The sequence below is a fragment of the Babylonia areolata genome, chromosome 20, assembly GCF_041734735.1.
Source record: "Babylonia areolata isolate BAREFJ2019XMU chromosome 20, ASM4173473v1, whole genome shotgun sequence".
NCBI classification, from domain to species: domain Eukaryota; kingdom Metazoa; phylum Mollusca; class Gastropoda; order Neogastropoda; family Buccinidae; genus Babylonia; species Babylonia areolata.
In genome coordinates, this window is record NC_134895.1 from 46963997 (window position 1) to 46983777 (window position 19781).

At 44.7% G+C, this 19781-nt stretch overlaps 1 protein-coding gene across 1 annotated transcript in view; it reads left to right on the forward strand.

The window, feature by feature from the left end:
- LOC143295067 (choline transporter-like protein 1) overlaps window positions 1–19781 on the forward strand; it is a 111862-nt gene that overhangs the window by 42282 nt on the left and 49799 nt on the right. The window contains exon 3 of the mRNA XM_076606627.1: window positions 11415–11516. Coding sequence (XP_076462742.1) covers window positions 11415–11516 — 102 coding nt within the window. The remainder of the gene's footprint in view (window positions 1–11414; window positions 11517–19781) is intronic.

The window sequence follows — 19781 nt, forward strand, 5'->3', positions numbered from 1 at the left end:
GACGGCAAGTGTTCGGAATGGGTTTGGATTGTTGTTGTCGGTTGTTGTTGTTTTTTTGTTTGTTTTTTGTTGTTGTTGTTTTTTGTTTTGTTTTGTTTTGTTTTGTTTTTTCCTCCAGCCTGGCTGGGAACGGGGGGGTGGGGGGGGGGGATGGAGGATGCATGTTTGGCTATAGTGTGTATCGTATCTGTTGCGTTACGCTATGCCTCGTGCCGTGGTGCCAAAGGCGTCACATGTGGTGGAGTCGGTTCTCTTGTGTCCCTAACCACACAGGCTGTCCTTATCGGGGCGTGGGGGGGGGGGGGGGGGAAAGGGCGTGGTGAGTCTGGAATATTAGCCACCACCATTGATATAACAGCATAACATTGATCCAGCTGCTGGAAGGATGCAGAAAGGACAGCCCAGAGTGAGGTCGGTGGAGAAACATACGTTGATGGCCTATTCTACTTCCCACAAGGAGCGAAGGGACTAAGTAAGCATTGATATAACAAGAATACAGGAAGCGAAGAGGCGATTTTGTGGTGTTTGACATCGTAAGGACGTCACGGACGGGTTTGTTAATATTGTTTGTTTGTTAATGATGCTGTTTTGTTTTGTTTTTAGGGGGAAGGGTGTTTGTGCAGGGGTGGGGAGGAAGTGGTTGTTTTGCTAGAGGGTGAAAATTGTTCAATCAAAAGCAAAAAAGAAGGAAAGAAAACAGAAATCCGTGCCCAGTTACACTCAGTTTGACTCCCCACCCCACCCCCTCTCTCTCTCTGTCTGTCTGTCTTTTCCTGTAGCTCTTAGATTTGCTTGAAGGGTATATTTTGACCTCGTGTGTATGTGTGTTGTGTGTGTGTGTGTGTGTGTGCCAGTATGAGTGTGTCAGAGAGAGAGATAGAGCGTAAGCACCAGCGTGCATGTGTGCCTAATGTAGGGGGCGAAAGGGAATGTTGCTGGGCCGTTTTTCTTTTTGTATGTAGTTTGGTTTTACAGCGCACGGTACGTTAACTGAGACAGATATGTTTTCTCTTTTGTTGTGCACACTGCTACCATTATCTGTGTTTGTGTCTGTGTGTGTGTCTGTGTGTCTTTTTCTGACATGCTAGAATTGATATGTCTTTCAAAGACTTTTTTTTCATTATTTTACGTTTGTTACCAAAAACATATAGCTGAAATTTGATGAAATGGAAAGAATGACCCTTTCTCAACAACAACAACAACAAAAAAGATGTCTGTTTTCACAACAACAACAAAGATATTTTAAGATTTGAATCATTCACCTTGTATATTTTGATCCAATGAGCTACCACCTCATTGAAACTGCACAGACATTTGGACCGGTTTTGAGTTCCGCGTGAAATATTAGTTAAAACCTGCTGTCTATGCTTTTTTTAGTGGCAGAATGGTTAAGGCGCTCAGCTGCCAATATATAGAGTTCGTGAGGGTGTTGGTTCGAATCCCGCTATCGCCCTTTCTCACAAGTTTCACTGGACAGTCAAACTTGGCGTCTAGTCATTCTGATGTGACGATAAACCGAAGTCCCGAGTGCAGTTCACACTTGGCGCACAGAAAAAGAACCCATGACAACGAGAGTGTTGTCCTCTGGCAAAATTATGTAGAAAAAATCCACTCTGATAGGTACACACACACACACACACACACACACACACACACACACACACACACACATATATATATATATATATATATATATATATATATATATATATATATATATATATATATAAGCATGCACTCAGTGCCTGATTCAAGCGCGTTGGGTCATGCTGCTGGTCAGGCATCTGCCTAGCAGATGTGGTGCGACGCATATGTGGATTTGTCCGAACACAGTGACGCCTGCTTGAGAGACTGAAACTGAAACTGAAACCACGCCTTTTGTGCGGCATCGGGTGGGAGTTTGGGAGGATGGTAGGGGTGGTTTAATGAGGTAGACAATCAGCCAGCTAGATGTCCATTAATCAGCTGTGATTTTAACATGATCCCCGAGCCAGACAGTTAAGTTCTATTTGTCTCCAGACCCCCACCCCCACCCCCCCTTCTTGGTTTGTTTCTTCTTCTTCTTCTTCTTCTTTTTATTAGATCTGTCCAGTAAATGAATGTGGCATTACCTCTCGCAACCCTCCTCTTACCCTCCTCTTCATTCCAGTCTGAAGTCATGAGTGGAAGGATGGAGGGGGGTGGGTGGCGGGGAGGGGGGGGGTTGACAGACTGTACCAACACAGAGTGGAGTTGAGCAAGAGGCAGTGGTGTACCTGTCAGTGAGGTACGTATGTTATTTACATTTCCCCGTTTGTTGGTAAATCGCTTGTGTCGTCACTTGACCTTGGCTTTTTGTTGATGATGCTGCTGTTGAGTGTTGTTGAACCCCCGTCTCTGTCTCTTCTCTCTCTCTCTCTCTCTCTCTCCCCTCCACCCTCTCCCCCCCTCCCTATCTCTCTCCCTCTCCCCTCCCCACCTCTCTCCCCTCCACCCTCCCCCCTCTCTCTCTCTCTGCCTGTCCCCTCCACCCCCTCCCTCTCTCTCTCCCTCTCCATTCCCCACCTCTCTCTCTCTCCCTCCTCCCCCTCCACCCTCTCCCCTCCCCACCTCTCTCTCTCCCTCTCCCCTCCCCCCTCTCTCTCTCCCTCTCCCCTCCCTCTCTCTCTCCCCTCCCCACCTCTCTCTCTCTCTCCCTCTCTCCTCCCCCTCTCTCTCTCCCTCTCCCCCTCCTACCTCCCTCTCTCTCTCTCCCCTCCCCCCCCTCTCTCTCTCTCCCTACCCCTCTCTCTCCCTCCCCCTCCTACCCCTCTCTCTCCCTCTCTCCTCCTCCCTCTCTCTCTCTCGCCCTCTCCCCTCCCCCTCTCCCCCTTCCCCTTTCTCTCTCCCTCTCCCCCTCCCCCCTCTTTCTCTCTCTCCCTCTCCCCCCTCCCACCCCTCTCTCTCTCTCTCTCCCTCTCCCCCCTCCCCCCTCTCCCTCTCTGTCTTTCACACACCCACGCTCCCATCCTCTCCATGAGAAACGCATCGTCTCCATGGTAACGTGTAAATGTTATGACAGATTTGTTGTTTGCGGTGATTGTGCAGTCTTGTACGTGTCCTTTTTCATAGCTGGCTGCTGAATTATTGGGCGAGAGCATTCATTCTCTCTCTCTCTCTCTCTCTCTCTCTCTCCTCCCCTTCTCTCTCTCTTCAAAAAAACACAAACAACCAAACAAACAAACAGAAACGTGACATCTCCATGGCTACGTATGACGTTTACACTTTTTGCTGTAATTATGATGTAACACCGAATGTCATCTGCTTCCATGGGCAGAATTGAAATCTGAGCTTCTCTATCTGCAGTTTATCTCTGTGTCTGTGTCTGTCTGTGTCTCTGTCTACTAGTCTGTGTCTGTCTGTATCTCTGTGTCTGTCTCTGTCTATATGTCTGTGTCTGTCTGTATGTCTGTGTCTACATGTCTGTGTCTGTCTGTATCTCTGTGTATGTCTGTGTCTACATGTCTGTGTCTGTCTGTATCTCTGTCTACTAGTCTGTGTCTGTCTGTATCTCTGTGTCTGTCTCTGTCTACATGTCTGTGTCTGTATGTATCTCTCTGTCTACGTGTCTGTGTCTCTCTGTGTCTGTCTGTCTCTGTCTACATGTCTGTGTCTGTCTGTCTCTGTCTACATGTCTATGTCTGTCTCTGTCTACATGTCTGTGTCTCTCTGTGTCTATGTCTGCATGTTTGTGTCTGTCTGTGTCTACATGTCTGTGTCTGTCTGTGTCTAAATGTCTGTGTCTTTCTTTATCTCTTTGTCTGTCTCTGTCTACATGTCTGTGTCTCTCTTTGTCTGTCTCTGTCTACATGTCTGTGTCTTTCTTTATCTCTTTGTCTGTCTCTGTCTACATGTCTGTGTCTCTATGTGTCTGTCTCTGTCTCCATGTCTGTGTCTGTCTGTCTCTGCCTACATGTCTCTATCTCTGTATCTGTCTGTGTCTACATGTCTGTATCTGCCTCTGTCTACATGTCTGTATCTCTGTGTCTACATGTTCTGTGTCTCTCTGTGTCTGTCTCTGTGTCTTTCTGTATCTTTTTATCCCCATTACCGGTAGTAAGCAATGGCTTGCTTTTTACTGATAATGTCTGAATCTCTCTCTCTCTCTCTCTCTCTCTCTCTCTCTCTCTCTCTCTCTCTCTCTCTCTCTCTCTCTCTCTCTCCAATTTGTTTCCATTTCGAGGGCTAGATTTTTCTGTAAAAAAGAGTATGTTTGCTTATTCTGTTGCCCTCAGAAATAATCTCTCTCTCTCTCTCTCTCTCTCTCTCTCTCTCTCTCTCTCTCTCTCTCTCTCTCTCCAATTTGTTTCCCTTTCGAGGGCTAGATTTTTCTGTAAAAAAGAGCATGTTTGCTTATTCTGTTGCCCTCAGAAATAAAATAATTCTCTCTCTCTCTCTCTCTCTCTCTCTCTCTCTCTCTCTCTCTTTCTGTCAATGTTTTTGGGTTTGTTTGTTGTTTTTTGCATGTCGTGATTGGTCGGCTAGTCATGAATAGCCGGTGACATTATTGGAAACTTTTTTCGTGCAACAAATCCTGGTTTTGTAATCTCAAACAAGCAGTTACCGACTGTTGTGCAGAGTTTCAAAGCCTTTTTTTTTTTACTAGATGACCAAAAACCAAAAGCAAAAAACAAAAACAAAAAAACTTCGGACTTATTTGCATACATAGCGGCATACTCCACAAAGTTTCATTAGATATCCAACACAAAACATTGAAAAGATTTCTGTTGCCAAATGTAGTTTGAGTGCGTTTGAATAATGTCATAAATAATGCATTCAAGTAAAAAAAAAATAAAAAATTTTTAAAGTGAAAATGTATGGTTTACATTCGGCGTCAAAAACTGCCGTTTCTCGGGTATGATTGTGAATATACCACACTTACAGAGAGTCAGTCAGAAAGATTCTGTTTCTGGCGCTCTTGAGAACGATTGTCCCTTCGACGAATTGATATATATGACGATAGATGCCTGATAGATGCCTGTAAATGAAAGCAAAAGCATGTACAAACAATTGCTGTTTTGTGTTCAGTTTCGACGGTGTTATCGGCAGTGGAGACTTACAAATGTTACACACTCCGAAAAACCGGTAAAATATTACCTTCTTAAGGTTTAAAAAAAAATGTAATCATAAAGTTAACAGAGAAACATTCAGCAAGTAGTATGTTAGGTTTGAACGAAAGGTTTGGTTTTGTTTTGTTTTAATCAGCATTGCATTACCATTTTTAGATATTTGTGTGTGAAATAACGATCACCAAGAAACGACAGAGATTTATCTATGAAGGTATCTGTATGCAGAGTTGTCCCTGAAGAAAGTATGGGTTTGGGGCTGGATTGTTGATGCAAAAGTATCTGGACATCTTGTGGGTAACTTTGGTTCCTTTGTAACATCTCTTCTCTCTCTCTCTCTCTCTCTCTCTCTCTCTCTCTCTTATCTTGAACTGACGATAGCGTTGTTAGAAATGTGTCTATTTATCTTTATAAAGCCTTAAAGTATAAAGAAATTGCTGTTTCTTAATCTGATCAAAGATTTGTAACATTTATTTCTGTATCTTATACAGTTCATGATTATAGCTTGTTCGATATTGTTAACATTCCCCTTCATGAGGGTTGAGGCCTAATGTGAATAAACCATCTTCACTCTTCTCTCTCTCTCTCTCTCTCTCTCTCTCTCTCTCAAGGAGTCCATGATGGTCTGGGTTCGAATCCCACTCTCGCCCTTTCTCCGAAGTTGACGGGGAAATGAAACTGAGTCGGTGAGTCTACTCATTGGGATCAGACGATAAACCAAGGCCCCGAGTGCAACACGCGCTTGGCGCGATGAAAACGAACCCACGGCAACGAAAGTGTTGTCCTCTGGCATAATTCTATAGAAGATACCCACTCTGATAGGTAAACAAATTGATGTGCATTCACTCAAGGCCTGACAAAGCGCTTTGGGTTATGCTGTTGGTCGGGCATCTGCCTAGCTAGCAGATGTGGTGCAGCGTGTATGGATTTTTCCGAACGCAGTGACACCTTGAGAAACTGACTCTCTCTCTCTCTCTCTCTCTCTCTCTCTCTCTCTCTATATATATGTGCGCGCACGTGTGTGTGTGTGTTTGCAGGGGCGTGCTTTCACCTTTTCTGTGTCATACCAGAATTCACGTCCAAATGGACATCTGTATCAGTATCAGTAGCTCAAGGAGGCGTCACTGCGTTCGGGCAAATCCATATACGCTACACCACATCTGCCAAGCAGATGCCTGACCAGCAGCGTAACCCAACGCGCTTACATCTGTATCACCATCGTTATCATCTGTATCTCCGGTCATCATCATAATTATGTTGGGGGGAAAATCCGATATGTTATAAGCATCTCTAACTGATAGTTTTGAAATTTTCGCACTTTATATGTGTGTGTGTTAGCACTGTTTTCTTGCTCTGGATACAAGTTCTTCACTGGCCTTTTGGCATAGCGCCGAAGTATGTAGCGAGTGTTCTGAGTTCGATTCCTGCACGGACCATGATTTTTATCCGCCCCCCACCCACTGACCCCCCGCCCCCGCCCTCTTCCCCCACCCTCCCCTCCAGTAACCCTCCATACCAACCCACCCCCTCTGCTAGACTTTGAGTGGTGGTCGGTTTGCAAGTCTTTCACGATAAACCGAGGTTTTGAGTGTAGAATGCACTTTGTGCGTGTGAAAGAGCCAATGGCAACAAGAGACTTGATCCTTGGCAGAATTCCTTAGGAAAAATCCACTTTGACAGTAAAGCTGATTGCAGTTGCAGGCAGAAAAGAAAAGGTGAGGTGGAGATGCGGGGGGGAGAATGAGTGGCGCTGTACTGTGGCGATGTGCTCTCCTTTGGGGGAGCAGCCCTGATTTGACAGAGAAATCAACTGTGACAAGAAAATTCAATAAAACGCATTACAGTACAGTGCAATACATTGCATACAATACAGTGCAATAGAACACTTCAGTTCAAAACCAGTAACGGTGCCAGTATAATACAATAGCGTAAACCACCAATGACAATGCAGATAAAAATAGATTACCCAAGCTTGAGACTCACAGCATATTGTGAAATACTTTCCTACGTATTGACGAGTTTCGTTGCAACCTTTATGGCTCTACGGAACAGCTTTTTTTTTCTGGAGCTTTAAAAGAGAAGAGGAAGAAGAAAAAAAAAGGGGGGGGGGGAGATGAAATGGAGAGGAATGTCCGTGATTCATGACTTTTTAGTGAGACTTCGTGATTTTCAAGATTTACCCCATTCAGTTTCTTGATACCGAAAATAGCGCGTCTTCCCGTTACTGCACACTCCCAGCAGAGATAATGTACCCCCGGTAGTTATTTCTCTCGCGTTGCCATGGAGACTGCGCGTTTTCTGGGTGGAGACGTTGGAGGTGAGGTTGGGGGGGGGGGAATATATTGAAGTTCGTGTGTGTGTGTTTGGGGAGGGGTAGGGGGGTGGGTGGAAGGAGGTCTGTAGCGTGTCATCTGTTGACGTCTTGTCAGACGCCTTGTGTCACGTCTGAGAGTGTCGAGACTTCAGGAAGGAGAGTGTGGCTGCTGACACGATCAACTGTCCTAAAACGTGACGGTGTCTCTTTCTGATGTATGGTAACCTGACGCTGCTAAAAAGCGGGGTTTTTGTAGGGTTTTTTTTTTTCTCTCTCTCTTTTTTCTAACACCGCGTAGCATTATTTTACTTTTGTTTTTGCTTTTTGTTTGTTTGTTCCTCTCTCTCTCTCTCTCTCTCTCTCTCTCTCTCTCTCTCTCTCTCTCCCTCCCCCCTCTCTCTCTCTCTCTCTCTCCCCCCTCTCTCTCTCTCTCCGGGAAAACTAAGCATTGCCATGGTAAGGCGTAGATATTGCGACATATTCATTATTTGAGGCGATTGGCTTCTGATGTTGTGTGTCATCTTCCCTTTGCAGCAGTTAAATTGTGATATGGTTATGGTCCTCTCTCACATTGAATGCACCGCCACCCCACCCCCCACCCCCCAAAAAAGGGGGAGGGGGGAAAACACCCCCAAAAAACAAAACAAACGTTTTTAGGGTTGTCAGTTTGTCGTTTCTTATTATGATTTTGGCAGGTTTTATGGACATAGTCGAATCTCTTTCTTTTTTCTTTCTTTTTTTTTCTTTTTTTTTCTCTCTCTCTCTCTTCTTCTTCTTCTTTTATATTCATATGTATTTTTTTGTCTTTTATTATTAAAGAAACAAAACTTTACACAATGAACTAAAGAGGGGTACTACGTTCGAGAACTTATGCGCGCGCTGAGAGAGAGAGAGAGAGAGAGAGAGAGAGAGAGAGAGAGAGAGAGAGAAGTCACTCATGACTTCATATCACACAACTTGTGACCGGTTGTCCAACAGCAGCAGGGAGCGCAGCATTTAGGAAGGAAAGCCGCACTCAACAACAACAACAACAACAACAACGGCAGCAGCAAAGCAACAGCAATTACCGGAACAGCAAAAGATAAACTGCGGCAATTTTGACGCATCTCCATGGAGACGATGGAGCGTAAGTTCTGGGCGGGAGGTGAGAATGCTAGAATGCCTGTGTGTGTGTTGGGGGGGGGGGAGGAGGAATGGGTGGGGTGGGGGTGGGCGATGGGGGGGGGGGGGTACTAAATGATGATAATGCGCACACCTCTATAGTTGTAGTCAGTAGTAACAAGGCGTCTTGCCTCTGTGCCAGGTGTGACTGTGATTAGGGGTTTGCGGTGATTGGGGGGTTGGGGTTCTTTGGGTTCCAAAGATGTTGTTTTGTTGCTTCTGAGCGATTTTCTTTTTTCTTTTTCATTTGACTTGTGTGTCACGTTGTTTTTGTTGTCGGTAAAGTAGATCCGCTGTTGCTGTCGTTGTTGTTGGTGGTGGTGGTGGTGTTTCATAACAGAATGTTTGGACTGTCGGTCCAGAATATTTCTGGGTGTTTTGGTTTTCGTTGTGTGGTTGGTGTTTTTTGTGTTTTTTTGCTGCTTGTTTTCAGGAGGGGGATGGTGGTGGTGTTTGTTTTTGTGTATTTCATTTTCCCTTCCAAACTTTATCCTTTCTGTCTCTGTCTGTCTGTCTGTCTCTCTTTTCTCACACACGCACGCACGCACACGTTTGTGCATGTTATGCGCGCGCACAAACACATGTAATCGTTTGTGCTTCACACACAGACACACACACACACACACGCACGCACGCACGCACGCACACACACACACACACACACACACACACACACACACACACACACACACACACACACACACACACACACACACACACACATTCCTTTTTTTATTGCTGTCTGTACGCCCACACAGTCTCGTTGTCCGACCATCACAAACAGACCATGAGCTGTGTGGGAGGCGGACTTTGTTTTACTGTACCCTTCAGACGTTCAGTCATCATCAGCCGGATATGGACTGGAAAACAATAACAGCTGGTACTTTGATTTCATGGAAACCTAGTTCAAATTTTGCTTTATTTTATTTTATTTTACTTTATTCAGCGTACATTGCCTACGATTACCGGTGTGTGTGTGTGTGTGTGTGACGGGGCATTAAACAAAATTAATCCTCCGTATATGTATTGTTTACATTCACTGGTATGTTTGACGGGAAATTAAACAAAATTCCACTTCCATATCCTCTCTCTCTCTCTCTCTCTCTCTCTCTCTCTCTCTCTCTCTCTCTCTCTCTCTCTCCCTCTCCCTCCCTCTCTCTCTCTCTCTCTCCCTCTCTCTTTCTCTCTTGTCCTAGTATTCCCCGTGATTCAGAGTATCCCAGAAAAAATATTATAGACAGTCTACTCTCTTCCGCTAATGTCTTCAACAAATCAAAAGACAGTAAAAAATCTATATGTATTTTTATGTATCGAGCATTTAAAGTAAGAGAGACACTGTGCTCATAACAGACTGTATACCAATATCTTTGTGTGACAGTTTAATTATGTTGTTACATACACCTTTGTTTAGGGGCCTTGGCCTATAATGAATAAACCATTCAACCATTCATTCATTCTCTCTCTCTCTCTATATATATATATATATAGAGAGAGAGAGAGAGAGAGAATCTATCTGTATTTGTATTTCTTTTTATCACAACAGATTTCTCTGTGTGAAAATCGGGCTGCTCTCCCCAGGGAGAGCGCGTCGCTACACGACAGCGCCACCCTTTTTTATTATTTTTTCCTGCATGCAGTTTTATTTGTTTTTTCCTATCGAAGTGGATTTTTCTACAGAATTTTGCCAGGAACAACCCTTTTGTTGCCGTAGCTTCTTTTACGTGCGCTAAGTGCATGCTGCACATGGGACCTCGGTTTATCGTCTCACCCGAATGACTAGCGTCCAGACCACCCCTCGAGGTCTAGTGGAGGGGGAGAAAATATCGGCGGCTTAACCGTGATTCGAAAAAGCGCGCTCAGATTCTCTCGCTTCCTAGGCGGACGCGTTGCCTCTAGCCCAACACTCCATATATATATATACATATATAGAGAGGAGGAATCGAAAAGGAGACATTATCCCATTGTGCAGAATGTTTGGAAAATGAAAACCAACACGGGCACTATAACATTGTTTGATCATTGATTTCAGTTTTGAAATGAGCAAACAATACAACAACAACAACAAAAACAAACCAACTCTGCACCATCGATTTTGAGAATTGGTGGTACGCGGATTTCTGAACTTAAAAAGGTCGGTGAATGACTGAGCGGGATTATGGAGTGAGAAAGAAGAATTACAGGCCATGCTCACTTGGTTGCTGCTGCGAGAAGTGAAAGAACAGCGAATCAGGAAACAGCGAGTGGAAATCAAAGTCGCGAATCGATTCTTTCCCGGGAAATCAGAGCAGGTGGTCAATCTTTTCCTGCCAGTGTTGACTTGGAAGTTGTGGGGGTAACGCTGAGAACATCATTAGAGATGTTGGGTGATGGGAAACGTCACTGTTCCAGCGTGAATGATTCTCCTTGCGCTGTTTGTTGCAGCAAACACCCCACCACACGCGATTTTCGTACCTTGGTTTAATAAATCATTGTTGCTTTCTCTTCTTCGTTCGTGGGCCCGTATGCCCGTTTTTACCCCGCCATGTGGGCAGCCATACTCCGTTTTCGGGGGGGATGTATGCTGGGTATATTGTTGTTTCTATAACCCACCGATCGCTGGCGTGGATTACAGGATCTTTAACTTGCGTATTTGATCTGCTTGCGTACACACACGAAGGGGGTTCAGGCACTACCAGGTCTGCACATATGTTGACCTGCGCGATCGGAAAAAAATCTCCACACTTTACCCCACAAGACGCCGTTACCGAGATCCGAACCCGGGACCCTCAGATTGAAAGTCCAGCGCTTTAACCACTCGGCTGTTGCTCCCGTCATCATTGCATTCTGATTCAGGCTTGATGCTTTCTCTGTGGCAGGACCCGGGCGACCAGAAAGGGTTACTGAGTATACCAGTGAGACACCGAGGATGCACGGACATCGTCTTCCTGTTGGCCTTCGTCATCTTCTGCTGTGGCATGGTCAGTGGGATTGTGTTGAGGTCGCACGTGCGTCTCGTTTCAGTGTGCGTGTGTGTTTGTGGTGATGAGTGTGTGTTTGTGGTGATGAGTGTGCGTGTGTGTTTGTGGTGATGAGTGTGCGTGTGTGTTTGTGGTGATGTGTGTGTGTGTGTGTTTGTTGTGTGTGTGTGTGTGTGTTTGTGTTGATGTGTGTGTTTGTGTTGATATGTGTATGTGTGTGTGTGTGTGTTTCAATTTCATCAAATGTCGATCCACATAAACTGGGTAAAAAAAAGGCGGAAAGAGGGGAGGGAAAGGGAAAAAAATACTACTCACACCATGAACTTAACAACAATCTGGCTATAGGAATAACGTTCCAACTCTAAAAAAAAAAAAAATATATATATATATATATATATAGGCGTTAAAAAAAGGTTATAACAACAACCCAATTGGACTGCCTAACAAAGATTTGAAAAAGTCAAACATTAGCAGTGAAAAGTCCCAGATTTCTTCTTTTTTTCTTCTTTTTTTTAACGAACACTTTGTTATGAACTGTGCCCCAAGACGTTGATTATTTCAGCACAGGGAATAATAGCAAGAATCCGACGTCTCGTGTTAAAATATTTCGTGCGGCGGTGTCTGCTTGTTCCTCCGATGCTTTTGGATGACAAAGCAACATGGAAGTGCGCGCGTGCGCGCACACACACATACACGCGCGCGCGCGCGCACACACACACATACACACACTTTCGCTCTCCTGCACTGGAGGGAGCAAAAGTGCCAACATCTGTTTCGCAGTCTTTGTTTGTATGTAAGTGTGATGGCGTGTGTGTGTGTGCGTGTGTGTGTGTGTGTGTGTGTGTGCGTGTGTGTGAGGGAAGCCATCTAAGCGAATGGATAAGTATTTGAATTAGTTAGGAAGTTATGGCATGTACTGGAATAAGAACCGATACTTACGAAAAAAAAAAAAAAAAAAGTGTGTGTGTGGTGTTGTTGTTTTTTTTAATTCTGTGTGTGTGTGTGTGTGTTTAATGATAAGCTGTATTCTCTCTCTCTCTCTCTCTCTCTCTCTCTCGCTCTCGCTCTCTCTCTCTTTCATTCTTCTTCTTCTCCTCCTCATTCTCTTCTTCTTCTCATTCTTCTTCTTCTTCTTCTCCCTCTTCTTCTTCTTCTTCTTCTCCTCCTCTTCCTTCGCTTCTCTTTCTTCTTCTTCTTCTTCTCCTCCTCCTTCACTTCTTCTCCTTCTTTCTCTTCTTCTCCTTCTTCTCCTCCTCCTCCTCCTTCTTCCCTCCTTCCTCCGTCCCTCTCCTCTTCTCCCGGTTTCTCTCACGTTTGTCCTCACCCCCTCTTCCTTTTTTTTTTTTTTTTTTTTTTTTTTTTTTTTTTTTTTTTTTACAAGCCAATGGAAGGGACGTTAAAAGGAGATAGAGACTGGGCAAAGGACACCTGCGTCCTCCCAACTGGTTCTGGCGCTAGCCATCCATCTTCTGTCCCGTTCCGCCACCAGCGACGATGGAGTGAGTGGTCGGTGTAGACGGTAATTCTGCTGACGACTTTCTTTACAGCAGATGGGGTCTATCTGGGTGATAACAGAGACGGTTATTTTTAAAAATGTCTAGTGAATAACCTTGGAGCGGCACTTTGTTTCGTGTGGGGGAGAGTTTCGTCAGAATAGTAGAGAGAGAAAAAGGGGGAGTAGAATAGAATCTTTTCCCCCCTTTTTTTTTTCAAGCGGTGATAGCGGATGTTCACTGGATTAAATGGGATTGAATCCTTTTTAAACTAGCAGTTTAGACTTGCTTTCGGAATTCAGTTTTCCTTCTGGGTAATAAACCTCAGGGCGCGCTTTCATGTTACGAGAGCTATCTGAATTGTAAAATGAAGCAGTGCAGAATCTCTCTCTCTCTCTCTCTCTGTGTGTGTGTGTGTGTGTAATCAAGCCGTGTGGATTTGCACTGGATTAAGCGGTGCTGCATTCATTTCAAAAGTAGCGTTTGAATTCCTTTTTCACGATAAATTCTTTTTTTTCTAGTAGAGCAGTATCAAAAGTCTTTTCTTTCCAATTTTTAATCCTTTTTTAATTTCCATCGTTAGGTTTAGATACTTTTTTTTTTCATAACACCATGCGAAAACATCCCGTGAGTAATTCTGAACCAAATGAATAGATATTCATTCAGAGGTATTGTGCAAAATACTTTTTTCTGCTAACGTTGGACGCGTACGTGCATATTGACGTCACTAATGACGTCGTCAGAAGGGACCTAACATTTCGGAAGGCTGAAAATTTACAGTTTATCTTGAGTGGTATATTTCCAGACTATTTTCTCAGTTTTAGGCTTATGTTTTGGATGTTGTTTTATGACTGAAAATGCCACTTTCCACTGTCTTACACCCAGCACTGAAGGGGTCTTAAACTGTATGGAATTGTTTCAAGGTAAATATAGTGAATTGTAAGCCCTTTAGAAATCTCTGTTTGTTTGTAATTAGGTAATGTATGCTTTTGTTGTTGTTGGTTTTAAGTAAGCAGACAGAATCTTTTTAAACAAAGAAGTGCATATTTACTTTAAAGAAAGCAGAGCATAGCTGTTTTAGGTGCCGAATTCGTTTGAATTAAAAATGTCATATTTATTTCAAATGAAGAGAAACAGCAGTCTTTCTTAAAATGTGTTAAGTGCCCTATTATATTTTTGATTAGTTACGCGTCTTGCCATTCGAAGAGATACCAGCTCTCGTTTTCTCTACACACACGGTGCGTCACGCACTCGCGCGCGCGCGCGCGCGCACACACACACACACACACACACACACACACACACACACACACACACACACACAGAGTCGTACTTCTCACTCTCTATAGAAGACAGAGATATGAGAGGACGAAAACCTTCACACCCATGATATTTGACAGAGCTTCTCTGATGCACTGCAGCAGTCGGGGCCCGCAAATGGCGTTAATGGAATAAAGCAGAAAGGCGGAAAATGTGCCGCTCGGTCCGACAGACCACAGGGATAGAAGGGAGGCTTGGGATTCCTTTCAGTGTGGTGTGTGGATGGAGAGACTGTGTCTGGTTCTGGCGTGTTTTACCATGGACACCCTGTGGATGGAGAGACTGTGTCTGGTTCTGGCGTGTTTTACCATGGACACCCTGTGGATGGAGAGACTGTGTCTGGTTCTGGCGTGTTTTACCATGGCCACACTGTGCATCGAGTGAATGTGTCTGGTTCTGATGTTCCGCGTCTTACCATGACCACTCTGTGGATGGAGAGACTGTGTCTGGTTCTGGCGTGTTTTACCATGGCCACTCTGTGGATGGAGAGACTGTGTCTGGCTCTGATGTTCCGTGTTTTACCATGGCCCATATGTGGATGGAGAGACTGTGTCTGGTTCTGGCGTGTTTTACCATGGCCACTGTGTGGATGGTGAGACTGTGTCTGGTTGTGATGTTCCGCGTTTTACCATGGCCACTCTGTGGATGGAGAGACTGTGGCCATGGTAAAACGCGCCAGAACTCTCCATCCACAGATGGGCCATGGTAAAACGCGGAACATCACAACCAGACACAGTCTCACCATCCACACACGTTTTACCATGGACACTTTGTAGGTGGAGAGACTGTGTCTGGTTCTGATGGCGCACGTTTTACCTCGGCCACTGTGTCAATGGAAAAACTGTATTTTGTTGTGATAGTGTGCGTTTTACTATGGACACTTTGTAGATAGAGAGACTATATATATGAAATATGGTTCTGATGGTGCACGTTTTCCATGGTCACTGTGTCGGTGGAGAAACTGAATGTTGTTCTGATGATGCGCGTTTTACCACAGCCACTGTGTGGATAGACAGACTGGTGCTGATGATGGGTTATTTACCACGGGCACCTGTGGCTGGAGAGACTGTTTACATGGTTCTGGTGGTGCCCATTTTACCATGGCCGCATTGTGTATGGAGAAACTGTATTTTGTTCTGATGGTGTGCGTTTTACCACGGGCTGTCTGTGGATGGAGGGACTGTGTATGGTTCTGATGGTACGCGTTTTACCTCGGCCGCTGTGTGGGTGGAGAGACTGTATCTAGTGGTGATGGTGTGCATGCGTTTTACCATGGTCAGTTTGTGGATGGAGAAACTGTATATCTGGTTCAAAAACAAACATCACACCAGTAATCACACCACATAAGTCTCACACACACACACACACACACACACACACACACACTCACACACACACACTCTATCTCTCTCTCTAGCTCTCTCTCATTCTCTCTCTCTCTCTGTCGCTAAGATTTCTCTTCCTGTGTGTGCGCGTGTGTGAGTGAATAGTGTGTGTGCATGTGTGTGTGTGTGAATGCGTGTGTTTGTTGAACGTGTATGTTTGCGCGAGTGAGTGTATGTGTGTGTGTGGGTGGGGGGAAGTGGGGGGTGGGTTCATAGGTTGTCATGACCACGACGGAACCAAAGCCAATGCTTGATTCGATCACAGGAAATGTCTCAGGGAGAAATAGCTAAGACTATAACGTTTGAGACCATAACAATAGCAATGAATCTTGAAACAGGAGGGAGCTTCGACGGAAAAAACACATTAAATTTGAGCAGTAATTGTGTTGGCCAAACTGGAGCTGTTCCCCTCAAGAACCTCATCGATTCGTTGTGTGTGTGTGTGTGTGTGTGTGCGTGCGTGTGTGTGTGTGTGCATGCGTGTGTGTGTGTACGTGTTTCATCTCTCTTTCTCTCTCTGTTTGTCCCTCTTTCCTTCTCTCTCTCTCTCTGTCCCTCTTTCCTTCTCTCCCTCTCTCCCCCTCTTTGTCTGTCACTCTGTCTCGTCCCTCTCTCTATCTCTCTCTCTTCATCTCTCTCCCTCTCCATGTCTCCATTTCCCTCTTCCCCTCCATCCTTTACCCATCTCTGTCTCCCTCAACCCCCCCCCCCCCCCCTCCCCCTCTCTCTCTCTCTTGTCTCTCCATTTACTCTCTCCCTCTCACTCCTCTCTCTCTCTCTCCCTCTTCTCTCTCTCTCCAACATCACTGCAGAAAAAGCAGTCAGTCCATTCATACATAACTCTCTGTCCAGCTTCTCTCTCTCTCTCTCTCTCTCTCTCTCTCTCTCTGAAACTATCCTTCTGTTGTGAATATGACTTAGTAACCACCCTCAGTGACATGCGTCTGAGGCCTATTCATTAAACCATTCAGACGTCTCTCTCCCTCCCTTCCTCCCTCCCTGCCTCCCTGGACGGGTGGGACGAAAAATACCATCCGCTCACAGGACGTGACGCAGTTATCGGGACCTCCCATCGAGGTGTCCCATGTCATAGATGACGACGGGTACAGATCATATCTCAGTAACCGGGTACCCCCCACCCCTCCCCCCTATCCCCACCCCGGGTGTCGGCATGTCTGCTGTTCGCGTCGTTACGTGACTGGGTGTTGTTACCCGATCCTGTCTAGCTGCACTCACGGTACAGGCACAGTTTGCATTTATATTTGCATTACTCTTTCTTGTCACGACAGATTTCTCTGTGTCAATTTCGGGCTGCTGTACTCCCCAAGGAGAGCGCGTCGCTACACTAACAGCGACACCCTTTTTTTTTTTTTTTTTTTTTTTTCTGCATGCAATTTTATTTGTTTTCCTATCGAAGTGGATTTTTCTACAGAATTTTGTCATGGACAACCCTTTTGTTGCCGTGGTTTCTTTAACGTGCGTTAAGTGCACGCTGCATACGGAACCTCAGTTTATCGTCTCATCCGAATGACTGGCGTCCACATCACCACTCAAGGTCTAGTGGTGGGGAAGAAAATACTGGCGACTGCCGGCGTGATTCGAACCAGTGCGCTCAGATTCTCTCGCTTCCCAGGCGGACGCGTTACCTCTAGGCCATCACTCTACATTGGTTATACATGTAAGATATGTCTCAACAAGGTTTAGACTGTATATTTCTGATCTGGCCTTGCATCGGTATATATAGATATACAAAAAGGTATGAAGAATAAATAAATATATATATATATATATATATATATATATATATATATATATATATATATATATATATATATATATAATTCCGAGGTTATGAATTTCGTTTCCAAACATTGCAAACGTTCGAAAGAAGAGGAAATACAGTTTGTTCTTAGCTGTGAAGCGCTGAAAGGAATCAGACAATCGTTTATTCGATCCAGGTATTATCGTCACCTTTGTCTCTTCAGATTGATTTTATTGTTGTCTTATACTGACCCTAATGAGGAATCTGTATTTCTACAAAGCCCTTGGGTGTGGGGGATTTGGTATTTCTCAAATGTTCTTGATTGACGGGGTATGTGTGTGTGGTTGGTTGCATTCTCTTTAATTTCCGTGTTCCTGATAAAATAATGATAGTAATAAAAATGATAATAATGATAATGAAGAGCTCTTCTATCGCGCTGTTCCCACACATACAGGCTCACGGCGCTTCACAAATTAAACGTAGCAATAACGAAACAACAATTCTCAAGAAAACTCAGTTAACAGTCACTCGTGGCGCTCCACAAATCACATCTTACAAAACAAAAAAGAAGCAACAATCGTAAGAAAAAATCAACCGCGAAGAAACCGTCACCATCCTCGCATCATAAACAGCACACACACACACACACACACACACACACACACACACACACACACACACACACACACACACACAGAGAGCACCTCAACTCACACACACACACACACACACACACACACTCACAGCACTTCCACACACACGCGCGCGCGCGCGCGCACACACACACACACACACACACACACACACACACACACACTGGGAAAAGTAGTACATCCTTGATATATCTGCAGACTAGACCCAAATTGATCATTGTTTGTTCATCCACATTCCCTTTCTTGAGGCGTCCAGGTCCACAGTGGATAAACCCTCTGAGTGCATGCGCCGAACAGCTGCCTTCCTTCTGTGCAGTTCAATATGAAGGCGAGTTGTGGCCCTGTGGACCATGTACACCACAGACAGGCAGCAGCGAGAGTCCCAAGTTCGATTCACGGATGGATATATATGGGGATATATATGTGTGTGTGTGTGTGTGTCGTATGTATGTATGTATATATATATATGTGTTGGCGGGGGGGTATTTTTCAATCGGATCATGAATGGTGGTCTGGGTGCTGGTCTTTCAGGTAACACGACAAACCGAAGTCCTCGTGAATGTGTTCAGCGCGCGCTCCCTCCTCAGTAAACAAGAGAGAGAGTTGCAGGGAAACAGATTCCGCTTTGATGGATGGAGAACAGAAAAAACAAAGCAACATACAGTCAAGACAGGCAGGGAAAGAGAAAAAGATAAATGGGTGGAGCAGCACTGTGCAGAAAGTGTGCAGATCGATATCCCGTGTGGCAGCCCATCGTTACCCAGGCAAAACGTGGTGAGAAGTTCAAGAACAGGGTGGTTTTCAGATGCGTAAGACAATGGCAGGCTGCAGACACGATATGAATGACACAATTAGACCCTGCGGCCTCCGTGGTTGCCACGATTTGAATTAAAGAACTGGCATGCAGTGATGATCCGTAACGACCAAAGATTGTTGAGCGATCATTTCTCAGTATTTATATGTTCAGAATATATCTTTTCTTCTTCCTCTTCTTCTCCCTTTGTTGAACGAAAATTTCTCAGTCTTTTTAAGTTCAGTATATATCTTCCCTACTTCTTTTCTCTTTGTTGAACGAAAATTTCTCCGTCTTTTTAAGTTCAGTATATATCTTCTCTACTTCTCCCTTTCTTGAACGAAAATTTCTCAGTCTTTTTAAGTTCAGGGCATAATATCTTCTCTTCTTCTTCTTGTTTTGCCTTAAATCTCAAGAGGCACTGGGGCGCCGTACTGAAGAATTGAGCACCAGATTCCTCCAGGTATGTCGGTTGTGTGTCAAAAAGCCCGGGTCTCTACAAATGGTTTTCCTGTCCATTGTGTCAAAAAGCCAGGGTCTCTACAAATGGTTTTCCTATCCATTGTGTCAAAAGCCTGGGTCTTTACAAATGGTTTTCCTATCCATTGTGTCAAAAGCCTGGGTCTTTACAAATGGTTTTCCTATCCATTGTGTCAAAAAGCCTGGGTCTCTACAAACGGTTTTCCTGTCCACTCTGCAGTGTTGTCAGTCCATCGTCGTGTTATTTTCTTCTGTTTCCCCCTCTGTCTGCCTCCCACGACAGTTCCCTGGAGGACTGTTTTTAGCACTGCCATTGGATCTTGTCACGTGGACATACCAGTGTAGTTTCCTTTTCTCAACTGATGTCAGCACATCCTAA